This window comes from Phoxinus phoxinus (genome assembly GCF_949152265.1).
Source record: "Phoxinus phoxinus genome assembly, chromosome: 12".
In the NCBI taxonomy this organism is placed as follows: Eukaryota; Metazoa; Chordata; class Actinopteri; order Cypriniformes; family Leuciscidae; genus Phoxinus; species Phoxinus phoxinus.
The window spans coordinates 15,634,778-15,657,341 of NC_136887.1; the positions used below are offsets into that span (position 1 = coordinate 15,634,778).

The following is a 22,564-nucleotide window of genomic DNA, read 5'->3' on the forward strand; positions in this document are numbered from 1 at the left end:
TGGCTTTACTATTTCATCTTTTTATAAAAACAAGAGGCTATTCCGTTCTCATGTGCGTGTCTCATCCAATGGTTGAAAGACTTGAACTACATTGATGCTGACTGTATTGCACTATGACAGTGTTTATTCGAAACATATGTTTGTTTTGATTACGTCATGCTTTTTTGTTTTTTTTTACACTTGCGGCTTTGCACTGGCAAACATTTTGCTTGTTATTATGCCTGCAGTGAAGTGACATTGAGCAGGAGAGACCTATGAAACCCAACTGCAGTAAACTTCACTCCTGATGTGTGTTTCAAGAATGACGAAGCGGCGGCCGGGGCTAGTTGTCACATGGGATATTACTCAGTAACTATATGGTTTTGACTCATATGTCAAATTACACCAATGTGTGTTTTCTCTAGCAAAGGGTTTGTGATTTATTTACAATTGCCAAGTTCGAAACTATTTTAAATTAGACTTCTAAACTAAACTTATAATAACATCATACTGATTTTTAGCTTTAGCTGTTAAGTTAACAAGTGAACTGTAAAAACACAAGTAGCATACATTCAGACAATAGTACGGTAACAATTTGTTGTCTGCCTACTAATACTCTAATGAAAAGTTAGTTGACATGGTTCGATAAAGGTATATTTGAACAAAAGGTTCAGTGTATTCAGGGCAAGTTGTGTTTAAAATACAATTTGGTCATATTTTTGTGTATTCATAGGCTACCACATTTCTTATTTTAAATTAAACTTTTTTTAATAACTTGTTTTTTTTTCTGAAAAACCTATAATATGCTATATTTAATTGATGGTTTCATTGTGACAACTTATATTGTCTGACTAAATGCCATACACGGTGAATTAACTACATATTTTGTATGGGCAACCATGGTTAAGGAATTAATAATGTTGTTAATAATGCTGTAAAAGTATTGCTTGTTCTTGTTAAAGGGATTGTTCATACAATTCTGTCATCATTTACTCACCCTCAAGTTGTTCCAAATCTGAATGAATGCTGAACACAAAAGAAGATTTTTAGAAGAATGTTTGTAGCCAAAAAGTTGTGGGGCACCATTCTTTTTGTCCCTTATACTATGGAAGTTAGTGGTGCCCCACAACTGTTTGGTTACATATTGTTCAAAATATCTTCTTTTGTGTGTTCAACAGAAGAAGAAAACGGCCCTACAGGTTTGGAACAACTTGAGGGTGAGTAAGATGACAGAATTACATTTATGGATGAGCTATATCCCTTTAACTAGTCAATGGTAACAAATGAAAACCTATTGCAAAGTGTTACCTTTTAGGACAAAGTAGCAATTGTGTAAAAAAAAAAAAAATACTGTATCTCCTCAAAAATCTAATAAGCACAGTTACCAAAGCTGGTTGGGCAGAAATCCCCCAGTGGCTTGAACAGAGTTATAGGCACTGCAGCTCTCTGCCATAAAATGTCTTTTTGTAGCATGTTTCTGAAAACTGTGCCACACATAAGAAAAAAAACAATTGGCCCAAAACAGCGTAGCCCTCGAAGTCCAACATATGGCAATAAATGCCCATCTCCAATCCGTGGAGGAGGCATTTGTCTGGAGTGCCATTCAGACCAATGACAGCAGCATGTGGGCGTGTGTTGAGAGTGTGTGAGGTGCTTTTTGAGTTTAGTAAATGACTGCAGCAAGAAATACTGTGGGGCTGGGGGGCTTCTGAGCGATGGAACAGACCCTGTGTGCTGAAATATCAGCGTTTGGGCTTTTCTGACGAGGATTCAAGAAAACCATTGAAACAAAAGAAATGAGCAGCGTCTCTTAACTGGACCAGACAATGGAAGTAGCTTCATGCAGCACTAACAATTCACCCCTGGGAAACAAGTACGTACTAAATCAGACTACCTCAGCCAGAGGTAGCAAAAACTAACGTGTGGCTCGAGAAAGCGACACATTTCTTCACTGGGATGCATGCAAAAAGAAGCGCGGAGGAAAAGAGCAGACGCGTATGTATATTTTCCCAATGACTTTGGTGGCATTCCAGCACTGTGAGGAGATTTAGTGTGTAGTTTCGTTTGTTTTAAATGTTTGCGATGGAGCGTCTTTAGATATCCTCGGCGACTACGCATCTAATGCTGCTATGGATCGTCCGGAATGAACATCTGAATTTATCTCATCGAGTTTTTTCCACAGCGCTGCTTCCACCTGAAATTCCGCAACCCGTATGAAACAGGAGCTCCGCTTCACCTACACAGCCGCTGTCGGGAAAATGACCAGCTCGTCTGTATGCTCTTGAGATTTGTTTGGCCTTTCTGGGAATCTGAAACAAGCAAAGGACGAATTGTGCACCTCGGAAGTGAGAGAAGAAGGAATTGTATGGTGCTCTGAGCTGTAACTACATCTACTCATCTCCAACCTGACACAATGTTCGCACTCGGGATTTATTTGTGGGAAACTATTGTATTTTTCAGGTACGTATCGCGCTGTTTTGATGCGAGAGTGCTTTTTACTCAAACAGGCTATTTTCTTGTTTTCTGTCGAGGTGGTTTCTTTACTTTTGCTGAGAATTGTGTAGCTACCCTATTTATAAAAATACAACAAAAATACAAAATCGTCGTATGATTGAGTCGTTGGCCTGTTAGTTCATATGATGTAATATCATGTCTGCTAATTAAAAAAATAAACTAAGTCATAATTCCGTGTCATTCAGTCATCCAAGTCAGAAATGGCAAGGATTCATTTTAAACCAGGCTAAATAGCGAACACTAGTGGCCATTCGATGAATATAAAGTTATCAACAGGCACATGAAGGCAACAAACTACCTAAAATAAATCAGTGTGTGAGTGTGAGATTTATTTAACAACTTTCTGTGTGTAGCCTATATATATATATATATATATATATATATATATATATATATATATATATATATATATATATATATATATATTTAATGTATTACACACGCATATAGGCTATAGATTAGCGTGGTCATAATCCCTAAAGCTAACAAGTCCCAAATTAGGGATATATCATGGCAAATGTGTTGTGATTGACAATGTAATCCCATCCATCCATCCATCCATCCATCCACGGTGCAGTTCTATGCTCAAAGTATAGGCCTATAAAAAACTTACACCACCCTTATGCCTCCATTTTTATGTACAATTATTCAGTTTACTGTTAATTAAAAAATGAATATTTAATTTTACAGATGCAATCTATTTGAATCTCAATTTTAAAGCTCCACATTATTCTATTATAACACTGATTATCTCAAACGTAAGAATCCTCTATTACAATATCATGAACGTATTCACCTTATCTGGCTGGTGGTTTGCAGTAATTATTTTGCATTCTATGGGCAGTGTTTAGTTAATGAACTGGAATCAGGATATTGCAGGCTCAGCTCTTGCTGCTGAACTTTTGCAGAGGCTGTTAATTGATATCTTTCTCCTAGTTTCAGCCTACACTCCAACCTCATTTCACATGCAGACTTATTACCAAACATTGATCACTCCATCAATGCTAATGCCACTGACGAATACAAATTGTACACAAACATAATTTGCTCTATGAATTCCATCTCTCTAATTGATTTCCATATTAGCTTGCACATTTTCCAAGCAAGGAATGTCACGTGAGAGGCTGCTGTGTGCATGTCACTGGAGAAGCAGAGGCATAGCTATTAAAATACATGTGTAAAGCATTTATAATGTTATGTCATCACACCATCACAATGAAATATGCAGGTAATGCTGTGTTAAGCCAATCCAATCCAGTGTGCTTGTAGTGTATCTACAATGTAAAAGATATGGTAACATCTAAATGAACAGAAACAATATTTATTACGACTGAATAAACATTACCGTAATTTAGCCCAACAAAAGCAACATCTTACAAAATTAAAGATATTGGACGGTGTGACATAACTATCTGACATTTGAGGAAACAAACATTCTAATAATATGACATTAAAATATAAAAAATATTCTAAAATAACATGAAACAATTGACAAACTATTTTGTTTTGGGTTAAATTTTGCATGACTTTTTTGTGTTACTCATCAAAACCCATTAACATTAAAAATAAACGATTTGTTTGTAGGATTTGTTCAAGAAGAGTCATAAAAATAAAATGAAACAAAGCAAGGACTTATTTTTGCAGTGCTGTGTCAATATCACCCTCTGTTCCATTAGCCCAATATATATATATATATATATCTTCTTTTCTTTTTTTTACAATGTAATCTCTGTGCTGGTTTGCATGAAGATCCTCTTTGAAAGTGTAGTTGCATTGCTGTTTGATATTAATGCATATCCCTATGTCTGTTAATTGCTGCTTGGCTCAATTATGAAAACTATGAAAAAAATGCACTTGCCTCAATGGTTAATATCTACTAACAAATATTAGAATCAGAGTTTAGTTGTTGTAATTGTATGCACAGGTAGTGACTGCAGCGGATACATATATGCTCTCAATTTTGTGCTCTACTGTAGAGCTTTTCTCTAATTTTTCCACTCAAAGTGGAGGGAAATGAGGGGAAGGACGGCTTGTTCAATATCTAAAGAAAAAAAAAGCTATAAATAGTATTCATTGTAACCTTTATTTTTAGGAAGGATCATTCCTAACTCCTAAAGCATCATTAATAATCAAAGACAGGATTGTACCACAAATAGCACTGACCCATCACTAGCAATACTCATTTTGATGTTGGATCCACCACCTTTCTTTCTATCTGAGAGGTTATTGAGGTCTGTGCTAAAGTGAAGATTTGAAGATCAAGTAATTTGGGGTTTATTCTGACATGTTCTCTTCTGTCCTTCAGTAACCGCATTGACAAATTGAGAGCAGCTTGAAGAAATGCCATCTTGGTGCCAGAGAGGCCTTTGATTTCTTGAGTGTTACAAGATCAATAAGGATTGTGTTCATCAGTGGTCCTAAGAACATAATGAGCTACACTTAGGGCTAATGATTGGATCCTCACATTAAAGTATGCAGGTCTCTGGGTTGTTTGCATATATTTTCTGGCAGGAGGCTCTGGTTTGGTTCCTGCTGCATCAGCAGAAGGATCAGGCCCTCTCCACTGCCATGACCAGCATCGATCAAGGTTCATTTGTTCAGTGCTGCCTTGATCAGTGAAACCATTCATTACTAAAGATGCAGTTTAAAGGTAGGGTAGGGATTTTCGGAGAGGCTAGCAATAGCAAGCTAGCTTTAAAATCATGAAATCTCCAAAGCCACGCCTCCTTCAAAGCACGAACGAACAGCAAAGTACGCAAAGCGTGATGAGAGACGGCGTTTAATTACCTCATGTCTCAAAGCACATAAAATTACAATAATAATCAATGAGAACAACTTACAGAGCTCTTATTTGTACCACCTCACTGCTGCAGATTTATTTCAGCGTTGATAGTGATGACAGAGAAATGCATAAATTTGAGTCTGAGGCCGTGAACCGCTCTGAGTAGAACGTCACGGGTTGCCATCTTGTAATTACAGTTATGACATGGCGTGAACGCAGCATAAGCTCTTTGTTTTGGTTCAGGAGGAACTGTAAAAGGCGACAGCTGTTTGTTTTTGGCGCTCGGTGACACTGCATAGCCTCATGAAACACTCGTGACGTGTGATGTTTGTGTGAGCAGGGTGTGCGGAGGTATGGAAATAAACACACTGATATGCTGGTAGGATTATTGCATTCGGACCGAGTGCAATGGTTGGACAAATATTTTTCTGTCCTGAGACGTCCACAGAAGATATATGTAGGTACATGTTTTAAAATATTTAGACCACTTCTATTATTGATTGCTATAAACACAAAAAGTGTTTATAAAAATGTTTTGACTACCCACATTACGTGTCCAGCTTCTCTCTATCTTTTGTCAGCTACTGGTTACAATGAGATGGATATGCAGGGAACCAAAACTAATAGAGACTGTATCCTCAGATTTCACACTGTCACCAAGATTGTTTCGATGGTGTGTTCATGTAAAGAGCCTATAGTCACAGAGAATAGCTCTGGAAGAGACTCAATAATCTGGCATGCCATGACTAATCTCATTATGCTTGCATTGCAAAATTTTACATTAAACACAAATGAATGTGTTTCTCACAATGGGATGATTCACACACACACACACACACACACACACACACACACACACACACACACACACACACAAACTATATATATATATTATATATATATTTATATAATTAATTCCTAGGATTCTGTTAATATTTCAGATTTCAGTCCCTTAGACTTTTTAATGTGGTGGTTCACCAAAATAAAAAAAGCTTTTCACAATAATGTCCATAAAAATGTCCATTATAATGATTACAAATAATTATTGCATTTAAATAATTTTTATCATAATGTCTAATGTTTCTATCTTACACTAAGCAGTTTGTCATGTCCCTAAGCGACTTCACTGAATTTGTACTTATTTAACTAATATTTCCCTACATATTTAACAAAATGTGCATAGTGTTTATAATTTTTTGGCAATATTGTAAGTATTTATGTTATTTTCTTGTGGGGAAAAAAGAAAGCTATTTTATAAATAAAGTCATGTCCCTCAGTCTGAACTCAACCCTGTCATGCCCACCATTCTCCACCCATAGTCATTTAGACTCATCATTGAAATGACATCATTCAGGTCTCGTTAACAGTGGTGCAGAAGATAGTAAGCTAGTTTCATCATTTTTATTCATATTTTTGAGGCGTATTATAGTCAGGGAGGTACTGTCAAGCTTAACAACTCAACCCCATCACATAAAATGAAGATGTAAAATTAGGTAACACTTTATTTTTCAGTGTCCTTGTTACATATGTTACATGTATTTACCACAGCACTAACAGTAAATTATGCATAATTACATGCAACTAATCCTGCCCTAACCCTATAGGAAGTACATGTAGTTAATTAATATTACTCAGTACTTATATATATAATTACACTGTAATAGGGATCGACCGATGTGGATTTTTTTTGTGCCGATATTTGGAGCCGATACTGCTTTTACTCCCTCAATTTACTTCATAAAAAGGACACAATGATGATAACAAATGTTACATGTCTCAATTTAAAAAAGGAACATTTATTGAAGATGAAAAAAACATGTTTTAACAAATAGTAAAAACAGGTGAGGTAGTGCTGCCACACTGGATTTGCCATTTCTTTAAAAAGAATAAACAAAAACACAGATCAGTGTCACTTCTGCAATCATCTTACATTCATATCACCCAAATTATGTGTGCAATGTGAATCATATGCACTGCATATGGTGACTGTAACAATGACACCTTAAAATAAAGTGTAACCGAAAATGATTATTTCTCAATTTGATTTAATGACATAAGTAAATACAATGTACTTATTTCATTGCTGCCATGTGTGGTCTACTTTAATTTTTGGATCAACATTATTGTTAGGGACAATTCAGTGTCGCTGAATATTGATGGGGACATGTCCCTAGCGTCCCTACTAAATTCTGTGCCCTTGATACACGCACACATGTTGAGTTTTCATGTTTTATGGGGACTTTCCATAGACATAATGATTTCTATACTGTACAAACTAATTGTATCTTACACTAACCCTACACCCTAAACCGTTACCTACCCATCACAGAAAACTTTCTGCGTTTGTACATTTTCAAAAAACTGAGAAAAAAAAAAATCAGATGATTGATAAGCTGTTTTCCCATGGGGACCAAAAAATGTCTCCACAAGGACAAGGATTTTGTATATTGCCTTTTTTTGTGGGGATATTTTTTGTCCCATAGGGTTTACCAGGACACACACACACACACACTTATTTATTTGATCATAAATGCAGTAATATTGTGAAATGTTACAACTTACAATTTTGTTTTCTGGTTTTATCATTTATTCCTGTGATGGTAAAGTTGAATTTTCAGCATCATTACACCAGTCTCTTCAGTGTCACATGATCCTTCAGAAATCATTCTAATATGATTATTTGACGTTCATTCATTCACAGAAACATTTATTATTTTCATCAATGTTGAAAACAGTTTTTCTGGAAACCATTAAACCTTTTTTTGAAGAAAAGAATGTTCAAAAGAACAGCACTTATTTAAAATAGAAATCTTTTGTAACAATGTAAAAGTCTTTATTTTTTTATTTGAATTAATTCATTAATTTTCTACACCTGTATCTACAGAGTTGAGCTTTTGGATCTTTACTGACACTTTTTTTCTTATGCTGTTTATTTTTAACCATTCAGCGTGTGTTAAAATGAAAGAGTTTAATTAAAAGTGTTTAACAGTCTTTTGTTAAGATGTTCTTAAGACTGATCACACATGTTTAGATATAAAAGAGATATGTTGAGCTGCATTTCCCAGAATATTCTCTATGACGTATTCACATTTAAATGCCATACACTTCTCCAATGTAATAGTTGCCCAACACCAGTAAATGCTAATGAGCAGAGAGAATAATGATGTGCAGAATGGAAAAAGCCTGACTGTTGCTTATTTCGAAAATAAAAAGGATAAGTGGTGACGCAGAAAGTCAATGGACATGAAAGAATAATGGATATGCTGCCGAAACAGTTAGACAGGATTCGGTGGCTGGTTAAGAAAATAGAGCAATTCCCTTCAAAGAAAGACCCATGAAATTGGCAAGAACAGGACCATGTCTCAAGGACTTAGGTGAAATCAATATACCACAGGCTCTTTTATGATTATTATCCTCCATTTTTGTCAGACACACTGATGCTGCATATGGGGAAAAAAGTCCATCGTTCCTGTGAGTTTTCAGTAATCAGGTATGTGGGAGGACTTGAATAAGTCAATAGATATTAAAGTCCATCATGTAGCATAGAGACTTGGCAATTAAATGTAGGGCAGATAAAGCGCCCTATGGAAGCAGTTAAAATGTGACTAATCAGCACTAAGTTATCATGTGACTCGCAGGCCAGTTAGTGACCTGACTTTTAGTGTGAATTCAGTGGGCGGGTTACACTGAGTTTTCAAAGGGACAGACATGCACCCTGTTATCACGTATTAAGCTCTAATGGCTTTCAATGCTAATGAAGACACAGATACTCCCGTATGACGAGGTCTCGATTCATTTCCATGTTCATTTAGCGGTTTCATGGGCTCTCTTTTGGTCTGAAGTAAATTAGCTTCAGCCCTGGAGATTTAAACCCAAAGCTTGTCAATTGTTTAATATCACTTTTTGAAAATGACAGCATATGCTGTCAGAGATATAGACCTTACTCACAGCAGTGCCATCTTTGTAACGAGAATGAATGAAAGCGAGGCCGTGAGGGATAGACGTGCATCTCCTCAGTGGGTTGTACTGATATATTCAATGTGTTTTTGGATTGTTCTGCTGACGAAACACTGCAAACGTATCTTTCCAAGAGATTTCAGTAGACAAAAAACAAGTTTTATGCAAGTCTATCCCTCACAGCCTCGCTTTCATGTCATGGCGCTGCTCCGGATAAGGTCTATTGGTTTGCCAAAGGATAAAAAATGTATATATATATATAGATAGATATATATATCATAATGCAGTGCCTGTCCTCCTCTGTCCTTTAACGCACATGTCTTTCTCCCCTTCCACAGCTTGGCAGCGTCCCAACAAGCAGCGGCTCGGAAAGCTGCCTCCCCCATGCCCCCGTCAGAATTCCTGGACAAGCTTATGGGAAAAGTGTCCGGTTATGATGCAAGAATCAGACCTAATTTCAAAGGTAGGTGTATCCATCAAGACACTGCTGGATATCACAGGAATGTAGCCTTAAAATGTTTAAAGGGTTGGCAATTTAATGCAAGAATATATATATACGATAAATGCATATTGATTATTAGTCAGTAAATGGAAACAAGGGATGTATTGTTATAATAATCCAACATGTTTCCACAAAAACGCATAGTTTTTCTGTACAAAAGAATTCTGATTTCAAAGCATATTGCATCCAAACCTGATACCCAACATTTAAATTATTCTCTTGAGATTTTTTTAATAATAATGGAATAGCAGCCTATTATATACCTCAGTGCATGACAGATACTGTTTAGGGTAGATTATATAGGATGGATACTTTCTGAACAGTAGTTATATTAAGAAAGCTTTTGGCTACATTGCTGTTCCTGTTCCATGATCTCGAATCATTATCCTTGAGTGTATGTCTGTGGTGGGACTCGGTATCCTGTATATTACACTGTGACGTGTGCTGGCAATGTTAGTAATAGCCACTGCAAGATACATGTCAGAGGTTTCCTTATATTCAACAATATATCAATGTCAATCCCTGCAAATTACAGTCTGCCTGTTTCTTAGCTATTCTTGGAAATGTATATATATAAAAAAGCAATACCTTGTCTTTTAATACATATATCAATTACAAAATACAAACTAAATAATATATTTGAAATATTTGTGACCAATGCTAGATTAAAAGCTATGTATTTCTTTCGCTTACAATTTTTTTTCTGCATTTATATTGACTACTGCACTATTATGTAGTGTATATAAAAGTGTATATATTCACTTCTTATGTATTGTGTTTGTGTGTATATATATATTTTGTATTCAATTCAATTTGAATATTGACCCGTTTTATTTATAGAGCCAAATGTATCAGTTTGATATCTTGCATGTGTGTTGACCAGTAACACTTTTATAATAAATTTAGCAAACTATTAAATGATATAATGCTTAACAAATCATTATTGTACATTGAAATATTATCCGTTAAGCTTTATGTTAAGTTTAATGATTGATTAATGAAAGATATTATTAAGTGTTCTCTTTTGACCAAGATATGTTTCATGTAATGCAGATTCTATGCTAAATTATATTTTAAAGAGTAAAAGATCAGGACAAAAAGTGTGCATTCTGTATATGTGCAATCTCACTCTTCCTTTGCAAATATAGGTAGGTAAAACAGTAATGTATGCTGGGACTTTGTCCAGACTGTTAAACCTGCTTGAACGCTTAAATGGCAGAGGGTCGCCGTCTGATTTTGAGTGGCCTTGCATCTTAACCTTGCTTGTGGCAACGAATTTCTCTTTTATTTATTTATTTTTGTTTGTTGACAGTCAGTGCTGTGATATGGTGAATGAAGTCTGACGTCTTCAATTTTGCTGTTTGCTGAGTTTTGCTGCAACCTGAATGGCATCGGTTGATTGTTTTCTCACTTAAATTTACCCAGAAGAAGCAAATATTCTCAACATCACAAACTCTGCATTGCCTTTATGGTTTCAGTGTGTAATTTAAAGCTTAAACCCTAATTGTCAGAAATCCAATTAATTAATTATTACGTTAACATGGATATATAGATCTATCTATGTTAATAATAGAACTATACATATAAGAAAAGTTACAATGGCAGTTGATATCCGCTGTCTGAATAAACACTGGCCCTCATTCGTGATTTCATTATGTAATTCATTCACTTCATTTTATGAGGGCACATGGGTCCCTTGGTCACATGACCAGACCAGACATTATGAAATACAAAGGTTCGTCACAGCTGTCAGGTCAAGCGTGTAACTGCACTCTGAGCCGGAAGCTCGCGCGTCCTCGGACAGTTTTCTGTGCTCCACTGTAGAACGCATCCCTAAAATTCACAAAGCAGGCAGCCTGACGGCATATCTTGATACATTTCTGAGGGAAAAGCCGAGAGAGAACGTTTCAAGGGTCATAGGCTCCTACGTAAACAGCATCTGATGTGAGAAGACATTTTTTCCAGTTCATGGTGAGGAGGAGGAGGAGTTCACCTCCTCTTATTACTGCCTCTCCTGCAAATTTGGTCGTACAGCAATAGTGAAAAGGGGAGTGAAAAAGATAAGAATTGCCTGAAGCAACGAATGTGCTGGCATGAGAAGAAATTACACTGATCATGACTGGGACTCACAGTGGGAAATCCTTCCAACTGATTTAGCCGGGACCATTTGAAATGGAAAGATCATAGTCTGGCACATTTGGGGCACCCCATGCAGCTAGGACCAGGATAGATATATTTTCAGATCATAATCTTTCACATTTTCCTTTTCGGTCAATGAATAATGCAAGATTTTATTTTATTAAGGCTGAAGTGTTTCATTTTTTGGTAACCCTTTCCAACAAGGTTCAGTTCATTGTTAATGCATTAAATGTCATGAACTATCAATGCATTTATTAATTCAGGGTCATGTTAATTTTTACATGTGCATTTTTAACATAAAATTAACATATTACGACTGAATACGAATTTACAGTGAATGAGTCTATTTACACTACTGTTCAAAAAGTTTCATTTTTTTTTATGTTTTTGAAAGACGTCTCTTATGCTCACCAAGGGTGCATTATCCATATTTCACAATATTACTGTTTTTATATGTTTTATGTATTTTGCTACAATTCAAAGTAACTGTCTACTACAGTATGTTAATGTATTTTAAAATGTAATTTATTCCTGCGATGGCAAAAGTTGAATTTTCAGCATCATTATTCCAGTCTTCACTGTCACATGATCCTTCAGAAACCGTTTCTTATTATCTTGAAAACAGTTGTGCTGCTTATTATTATTATTGAAAAAAAATAGGTGGAAACCATGAAAACAATTTCAGGATTCTTTGATTAATAGAACATTCAAAAGCTTGTAACATTATACATGTTTTTACTGTCACTAAATCTTTTATGCATTACTTACTTTGAAAAACATCTTACTGAACCCAAACTTTTGAACGGTTGGTTATTGTAGAATAATTATTAGTTTGGCCTATTTTTATATATATATAAAAATTAGTTCATGATACCTAATCATGTATTAACTGATGTTAACTAGTTTACCTTATTGGTAAGTGTTTCTTTGCCATTGCCTATGCCATTTTCTTATGCATTTCCCCAAAATGTGTATCAAAAAGAGCGTCCTGACCAGCTCAGCTCAGCGGCTCAACATTGACTCAACCTTGAGGCGGTACTATCTGTCTAGCTGACCAACAGTGGACAGGGGAGAAACCCGTTTGAAAACGATAAAAAAAAAAAAACATTAATTCCGTTTGGTACCACAGATATTACACACTTTAGCCTTAAGCCTCAGTTTTTGTGGAATAGACCATATCTTAGCGCTCGCTGACAGATCAAAGTGCTGCGTTAAACAAATTGGGGACGTGTGAACCTGAGAGGAGCGGGGACAGTTGGTCCGCTAGCTTGAGCTGTAATCTGCGGCCGCTAGTGATGAATGCTTTGGAATGCAGCTGCGCCTCCCGTACCCACGTTAACCTTGTCCCTTCTCATCAGTCACAGCGAGGAGCTACGAGGCCGGCAGCCACGAGGTGCTACAGATTCCGCCCAAATAGCACAATCATCGGCTGCTTGCGCCATGCCGCACACCAACAGTCTCCCTCCCGTCCCGTTTCAAACCAGCTGCCACGATGCATTATAGTCATGATCAGTGCAATACTTTCTGATTACTATGTCGCTTTGCTTCTGAATGGGTTCGACGAGACGAGTGTACATTTTGTAAATATACAGTCTGCTGCGGTATATTTACTGATTGCTTTTTTCTTTTTCTGTTTGGATGTCCTGTATGTGTCTGTTACCTCTTTGCATCTCCTCCTCATTCATGTAAAGTGCAGAACTGAAGCTTTAGTATAGCTGGTGGAGCTTGATGTTAATTTGGTGCTATCAGCACATGCTTAATGGGTCTTTAATAGGATTAATGGGAATTCTCTAATGAGTCGGGGTGCAGCGTTCACATACAAACGGCAATGGTGAACCTACTGATGCTTTTCACTCGGTTTAAATGATGACAAATGACTGAAATCCTGATCAAGACGGTTTCTTATGTGATGTTTGAAGCTACCGGATAAGTTATCTGCTGAGAGCAGCAGCATCCCCAGCAGAATGTGTGTATCTGCTTTAAGAGGGGGCTATAAATGATTTTGTAACATCAAGCAAGCTTTCAGAGATGCTATGAACTGTATTTCCACCATGGGGGTAACGAAGCGTCTCAGGATCGCGCTAGATAATTGCGTTTTTATCTCGCGGGTAGAGAGAGAAGGCAATGCGTCTGTGAGGGGGGGCTGCGGGCCTCAAGAAACATCACAACAGAACAATCAAATGACACCGAGACAGAGCAAGGTTAGATGTGATTTTAATTTTTCATACACGTTTTAGCTCATCGCCTACAAATTGTTCCAGTTCTCACAGGGCTGCAGAGACAATCATCCATGGAAATGTAATTTTAAAACTTCTGTTACTCGCATTTGAACTTGAGGGTGCAACTCCAGAGCGATTTATCACTGTCTGCAGACTGAGGGAAAAAAATTGGTGTAGGGTTTACTTTGAAACAATTTTTCACTCAGAAATTGCGAGTACTTTTCACATATAATTGCAAAGATACGGCAAGTGACATTGACATTCTGAAATTTTTAAGTAGACTTTTGCTTGTAGAACATACTCAATATCAATAAAACAATTTTTTACATTGCAAGGTGGTTAGATTGAGATTGGCCTTTGCAAGAGACCGTTTGGGTGTTTGCAAACAGCGATGACATGTCTTGTGGGCGGAGCCTACACCAAAAAAGATTTTTGAAGATTTATGCAATTTAATTAATAGAAAAATTCCATCAAATTGAATTTCATAATCCTTACATCATTTTAATTGAATAATTGTTCAATTGGTAATGAGTAACTGTTACCTTTGTTCTTTGATTAACATTAATGACAGACAGCTTTAGCTGCACATGATGCGGATCTCACACGCGTCTCAAGTCTTTACGTTAATTTAAGGCTTTACTCAACTTATTTAAGACTGCTCTTATGAGAACACTAGTCAAAACGAAATGTATTGTTCATTCAAAGCAAAAGAGATCTCGATTATGGCACGCTCTCTGTGCGCACGATACTGACACGCGTCTTTCGCGTTCTTGTTGCGCTTGAATTGTTGCGTTAAAAACAACAACGTTAAACTGTAAAAAATTCATCGCATGGGTTAAAGGATTAGTTCACTTTTAAAATGAAAATTCTGTCATCATATACTCACCCTTAAATTGTTTCAAACCTGTATGAATTTATTTCTTCTGCTGAACACAAAGGAAGATATTTAGAAGAATGTCAGTAACCAAACAGTTTTTGGTTCCCATTGACTTCCATACTAGGAAAAAAATATACTATGGAAGTCAATGGGAACCAAAAACTGTTTGGTTACTGACATTCTTCTAAATATCTTCCTTTGTGTTCAGCAGAGGAAAGAAATTCATACAGGTTTGAAACAATTTAAGGGTGAGTATATGATGACAGAATTTTCATTTTAAAAGTGAACTAATCCTTTAACGCTTCAACGTTGACAGCATAGTTTAAATATTATCACGTTTTAACTTTAGGGCTAATATGTCATGTCCCCTAACAACTGCATATGCGGTTATTATGTAGATCTATTGTTTTGCATCAAATTCATGTAGGATAATATATAATAATAATTGTAGCTGGTTTCAGTTTCAGAACTGTTTTCAATTAAAAGTATGAATAGAACATTTCTTCTTTTAATATATTTTTGTCTTCTCTGAGGTGATGGAAATGCACAGGGATCAGCTGTTCTCTACCCGATAAAGAAGTGGGCGTCTCTAAAATATTTGTCGCTAATATCATTTATCTAAGAGCTTTAGATGGGATAATCAATGATAGGTCATGGGGAGTGGGAATTGAATGGTTAACGTAGCTCTTTCACAAAGGATAAGCCTCTTGGGAAGTCCTGGATTATGTCGGCGTTATTGGTGAACATGCAGTTGGGCTGAAGAAGTAAGGAAGGACTTTGAAGTCCTTAAATCACCCGTCTACATTTCATGTTTGTGTATGTTAATTAGGATCCAGTGGACGAGTGATTTGTGTTTAGGGTAACGCACAAATGACGACCACCCACGGTGCTGTTGCCTCAACGGAATAGATTGAACCGCATTCGCTGTGGCGCAAATGTGCATGGTAGTGTTCTATAAGGAGCATCTTTATCCTTGTGATTACCATGCAGAACTGTACAAGAAAAACACTATTGTAGTAGTTTCTGTATGGTTTTGAGGAAACTGACTGGAATATAGTGCACTGTGACCTGACGTATGTTTTCTAGGTTAAACATTTAGGGAAAATGCCCCAAATTGGTTCAAAACAACAACAAAAAAAGGGGGGGAGAGCTGTTTTGTGGTCCCAAAGTAAGTTCCCATTCCTTTTGTATTGCACAGCCCTGCAACCCAATGCCAGGCAAATCAATTCGATCTTCCGGTCAAGACAAAATCTTGAAAACAATCCTTTTTTACAGTTTGTTGTAAAACTCAAAGTGAAGCCAGTTTGACATGTAGTCTTTGCATTTTCCCTCCTAGTGTATTGCATCTATTCGTGCATTTTGCTAACCTCTGCCTCCCGTGACCAGATATGCATCGCAACCCCCCCATCCTTTCTTTCATTTCAGTGCTTTGCCTCTTGTCCTGCCCGCTCTGAAACTTTGGACGAATAAGTGCATCCCTCCTTACCCGCTCTTGCCTTTAGTGTGCCCTTAGCACCCAATATTCCCTGCCACACACTTCAACGCTCAAAGTGTTGGCGAGTGTAAAGTAGAATACGTGAGCCATGCTGCTTATGTTTTTTGTTTTTTTTCTATTGTTGGTTCCGCAAAGAAAAAAAAGAAAGCTCAAAATCTTGCTGTTAGAATATCATGTTATTAATCCTGATCTTTTTTTCATTAGACCCACAAGGCTCCAAAGCGGATGGTACTCACAAAAAAGGTACTTCCTTTTTATTTATCCAGGATTATACAAGCTTATTGATTCATGCAATGAGCGGGCGATATCTCATCTGAGAAACAGCTAAATGATATAATGAGTTCAAGATATCTGTGTGTTTTGTTAATGGCTGAGAGGAACACAACTAAAGCATTGGCCAGCAATGCCGACATCATACGGGCGTCTGATCTTTTTATAAATGGCTTGCTAACTGATAACACCAAAAGACACATGGAGATATTAGTTTATCTTTTCTGGTATAATTGGATATCTTTTCTTGACCTTTATTTACTGGTAGGAGGATCAGAGTAATCGGGCTTCAGGCAAGACATTTGAAAATAGCGCACGTTTATTTATTAATTAGCTTCCTTTTACTCATGCTGTGGAAATGACTATTTATTTAATTCTGTGTGTAGCCTCCAGTTGGTTTAGCATTGGAACTTTGTGACTGCCAGTATTTAGTACCAGTTCATCCCTAAGATAAGCTTTGTGTAGCCGGGCACGGTTTTAATCCATGCCCCACTGATTTTCCCTCTGATCTTGGCTTAAATTATAATTAAATTGGGAGAACAAATGAATTTCTACATATGACTGAACAAAAAAAAAACAAAAAACTGTTGATGCTCAGTTATTCGTCTAATCAAATTTTGTTGCTTTAGGTAACAAGCCACGGTCTCAGATATTGTATTCAAATAATATATTTGATTCTGATGTTCGGTTGTCCCGGTGGTGCATGTAATATTGTTTTTGTGACTGCAGAGATGCATCTCTAGTCCTTTGGGCCGAACGCTGCCGGTAGATTCTTATTAGAGCCCTGTTATTTAGCTTTATTACGGGCATTATATACACAGCTCACTCCCTTTATGTAGACTAATGTGAAGCCTTCTGGATGTTTGTCACGGCTCCAGTGTTTTCAAATGAATGATCATAGGAGGAGTATCCACAAATCACATTAGAGTATTATTCTGCATTTATCACACAACGTTTAATCATAATTTATCCCAGCTGAGATTACGGCTAGCTATTGGTGTGTGCGCTAAAATATGTCTGCGGTATGTTTAATGTGCATCATATGCATATATTAGCAGTGTGTTAAGAACCATAATGTTCGTTTTGTATGTTATTTATAGTTATAGTTAGTTATTAGTCATGTTGTTTGTGAGTTTTTCATGCCTTGGTACCTTAAACGAAATGAATCATGACCATGTAAGGTTTCTACTTGAAGTAGCAGGTATAGATGCGTTTGAAAACGATATTTAATTTGTCAGGGATGCAGTGTTTCTGATCAGATGATGAATATTCAGTGTGTTTGTTTTTATATTGCACATTTTATTTCTAAGAGTCCTTTACGCATCCAATAAACAGCTCAATGTGACGGACGAGTTCATTAGGAACACGAGGAAATATGACTTTCCAACATTTAGTTTCCTTACAATATTAATAACTCTGTGTTGGAAAAGCTATTTTAAACCTAATCAAAAGTAGTTCAACTCTAACTTATATGTAATAAACTTATTACATATAATTATATAAGTAACATATATCTGAAAAGAGTTAATTTATTCAGAATTTAAAATTAATTGTCCAAACAGACAGATTCGCTAAAATGTTTTAACTCTATTTAAAATACATCCTAGTAGAGCATGTTTGATTACCGGTATTACATTTGTTTTGCTCAACAAAGAGATATGTCGAATTTTGTCAACTACAGTTTAAAAAGTGCTCTTTTTGTTCAATTTATTTAGATTTTATGCATTACAGGGATTATTCAAAACAAATTAATAGAAAAGAACAAAGAGAGGAAGCATATCACAAGTCAAACACACAAGTGAAAAATGAAACATCCATCTGAATCCCTTATTTGTTATCCGTGACTTGGAAGTCTGTTCATATACGTATCAAACTCTGAATAAAAAAATGGAAAAAAAAGGGTACATTACAGAATACTTAACAATCGACAAAGAAGTCGTATATACCTGTACAGTATACAAACACAGATACAAATAAAAAAAATTACAACCAACCCAACTTTACCTCTACCCCTTCCAAGCTAAATTTAGAATTCCCAAGGATAGCATATGTTCCCCATCTACCCCTGGGTATTTTAGAAAGGGGTCCCAGGTCCTGTAGAATGTAAAGGTTTATCTCTTAGTGCAGTGGAAAATGCTTCATTAGGAACAAAGCCCTTAACAACATTTATCCACTGAGCCACCGATGGGGTTATGTCAGTTATCCATTGTAACAAAATACTTTTGCGGGCACAATGTAATAATATTTGCAAGAGATGATCACCCTTAAAACCATGAGGGAGTTCCTCAATAAGTCCCAATAAACAGATCTTAGGCCCTAATTGTAAAGAACAGGAAATAATTTTACCCACTTCTAGACAAACGCCTGCCCAGAATTGCTGGATCTTAAAACACCCCCAGAAACAGTGCATACGGGTTCCCTCAGCAATCTTGCATTTATTAGCTGGATAAATTGGGGTTCATTTTGTGTCTGCGAACCGGAGTGATATGTAATCAAAAAATGCTTGGAAAGTGGAAAAGCAACGGAATTACTTTCACACTTAAAAAAAAAAAAAAATGCTTAAGTTAGTAGCGTTAACTTAATACTTTTACCTAGTTACTACCCAACACTGTGTATGTTACTGAAAGCATTTCGATATAATGAGTGAAATCTGGATTGGACCGTAAAGAAGCTCAGTGCCGGCGCTACTCCAGCCGAGATGTCCAAGAGGTCCTCGCTGCAGCCTGTAGCACGATGACGTAGCTGGATGGTCCAATACGTAGTGGACTCTGTTACGCGCATGCGCGGTGGTGTGTTTTGGTGACGGAAACAATCACGCGTGCTTTGATCTTCAAAGAAGAATAAAAGTGAATATATAAATGGTCACTTGAGTATGCAAGCTCTTTTCCGCCACAGAATAAAACATTAAAAAAAATAATTGAGACTTTTTTATCTCACAATTGCGAGTTTACATTTAGCATAGGCCTACTGACTTTATTTCTCAGAATTGTGAGATATAAAGTCAGAATTGCGTGAAATAAAGTCTCAATTGCGTGTTATAAAGTCAGAATTGCGAGATATAAAGTCAGAATTGGGTGTTATAAAGTCAGAATTCTGACTTTTTTTCTCGCAATTCTGAATTTATAACACATAATTGCGAGTTTATATCTCCAAATTCTGACATATTTTCTCAGAATTGTGTATATAAACTCGCAATTGCGAGTTATAAAGTCAAATAAATATTATTCAAAAATATTATTATTTTTTACCTCAGTAGGCTAGTTTACTATCTCACATCTCACAATTCTGACTTACACGCAATTGCGACTTTATATCATGCCATTCTGACTATCTCCCAATTGCGTAGGCTATTATAAAGTCAGAATAGCGAGATATAAACATGCAATTCTGAGAAAAAAAGTCTGAATTTCAAGCTCGCAATTGCGAGTTTATATCTCATAATTATGACTTAATAACACGCAATTGCGACTTTATATTACGCAATTCTGACTTAATAACACACAATTGCGACTTTATATCACGCAATTCTTAGATAAAAAGTCAGAATAGTGAGATAAAAATCGCAATTACCTTTTTTATTTCTCACTCCGTGGCGAAAACAAGCTTCCGTACATGTCTTGCAGACACTGAACAGCAAGAACCTTATGTACAGATCACTGGAAAAACGAATAGCCATTAAAAACTCTTACCAGGCAAAATATCATTAAGCACTTTTTTTTTTTGACATCTGACAAGATTTATTTTCTTGATGCTGTTATTATTTTTGCATTTTCCCTTGGATGTGTACTGGTATTGTAAGATGTTTACAGACCTTATTGTATTGTACCTTTAAAATTACAGAGACAATTAGATTATTGACTAATTTTTCCTTCCACTCAACAGCAAATATGACCTGAATAAAATAAAATGGCTAATAATAACAACCCCGCAATATCCCCGCAACATTTAATTATGACAGGTTTATATGGGTTGATAATGAAAATTAAAAAGGCTTTATTTTAAAATGTTCTATATACACGCATTAAAAAAAAAAAAAACTTGCAGTGAGGACATGCTATTAATCTATCAAATGTATGTTTAAAATCATGTGATTGAAATGTTGTAAAATTAACTATTTTGTAGAGAGAAACTCGGATAACTTAGCATCCCATTTATGTAATTACTTATTCATCAAAAATTACTTACTATTAAACTGTACTACTACTACTACACAGGTTAGATTAGAACATCATCTCAATACAATATTGAGCAAACATGTCACCTTTACCAGCGCAGGCGAATTATAACCATAGATAGTACGATTATAACCCAGAGATCGTTACTGCGCATGCGTCACCAAAACACACCTCCATCCACTACGTATTGGACCATCCAACTACGTCATCGTGCTACAGGCTGCAGCGAGGGGTGTCTCGAGATGTCGGCCAGTTTAATAGAGATTCATCATATTAATCAAATTTTCTTCTTATCTCTAATCGAATTATTTCATACGCATAGCCACAGAGTATACGGAAACACAGTCTCTCATATCATTAAAACCATCAGTTAACCTCGGTGTGAATCAATTCCGCCGTAATATTGACCATTTTATCTCATGACTTCTGCAGCTGAAGCTACCCATGTAATCCAGTGTAATCAAACTGTAGTCGACTCATTCTCCATTCCGGACTCGGTGCCACAGCCCTCCTATTGATTTATGTCTCTCTCCAGCCTCCCTCCTCCAAGGCTGTCATGTTTCCCCTATCAGTGATGCTAGCCTCAGGGGCAGGAAGAGATCCTGGTAATTTAGCAGTGTGTCATTACTTATAGGCATGTGACAATGCTAACTCAGACACTCTCTCTGAAACTAGCTGTCACTGCACAGGCATCTTTCCCCGTCTGAGCCGTCGCTGTCCGTCTCTTATGAATTTTAATACAATCCCCTTAATGGTTAGGGTCGCCTCTAGCTGAACCGAACCTGGAGTGATGGATGGCTGTGACTTCTGCCCAGTCTGGATTTGGTTTTGTTGGAGTGGGTTGTTTCAAGTAGAAAATGCATAGAATGCAAAATGATGTTTGAGTCGGGGATCCACATAGCTGCTTTTTATGTGCATAAAGCAGGTTGTTAATTGTCAAACGGTTTGTCGTAGTCATTTGCCAAGACATTTCAGGGCATGTTGTGCTAAATTGTATTTTTTTTTTGTTTGTGCTAATCTAGTATATAATGTCCTCTTTTTTAACCACTCTAAATTCTTTGTTTCTTTTTCTTTGTAGAATTCAAAGACCAAATATTTTATTTTTGTACAATTTTTTGCTATTGTGTTTTAGTAGTATTCTAGTACAGTATATTGTTTTTTACACTCTATATTCAGTTTTTAGTGGAACTCTAAAATATTTTTTGTACTGTTATGCTATTCTGGTATAATATTTAGTTGTTTTTTGTGTACTATACTATATTTTGTACTATACTATATTATGTTGATGTATTCTTTTTATTCTATACTATGCTCTGTGTTTGTAATACTCTAAAAGAGTCTTTTTGTATCCACGGCTAGCTGTCCATTAAGCGATTTTTAATGCGCGACGTGGAGGCAAATAACCACCCGGCGCGAAGCAGAGGTGCATTAAAATAGTTTAATGCACAGCTAGCCGTGGATTATCACGGTTATACCATGGTCATTTGCCATTGCCAGCATTCACAACTTCAAGCTATCTTCAACAAGTTATCGTCATTTACGGCTCGATATATCTAGCAATCAGACACTGAGATAAAGTAGTGCGTACGATTACATTTATTTGAATGAATGAATTATAGAATTTATTTTTATTCATTAGAGAGAGAGAGAGAGAG

At 36.4% G+C, this 22,564-nt stretch overlaps 1 protein-coding gene across 6 annotated transcripts in view; it reads left to right on the plus strand.

The window, feature by feature from the left end:
- The first annotated feature begins 1,156 nt into the window (after positions 1–1,156).
- The window catches only part of glra1 (glycine receptor, alpha 1), a 59,892-nt gene continuing 38,484 nt past the window's right edge, over positions 1,157–22,564 (plus strand). The window contains exons 1-4 of one of the 6 annotated variants that reach the window (XM_079630012.1): positions 1,673–1,974; positions 2,162–2,439; positions 9,571–9,695; positions 16,669–16,707. In XM_079630012.1, the coding sequence (XP_079486138.1) occupies positions 2,393–2,439; positions 9,571–9,695; positions 16,669–16,707 (211 nt within the window). In that variant the 5' untranslated portion in view covers positions 1,673–1,974; positions 2,162–2,392. Of the gene's footprint in view, positions 1,197–1,631; positions 2,440–8,641; positions 8,766–9,570; positions 9,696–16,668; positions 16,708–22,564 lie in introns of those variants that run through there. The other 5 variants (XM_079630015.1, XM_079630011.1, XM_079630010.1 and 2 more) reach the window with 5 other exon arrangements.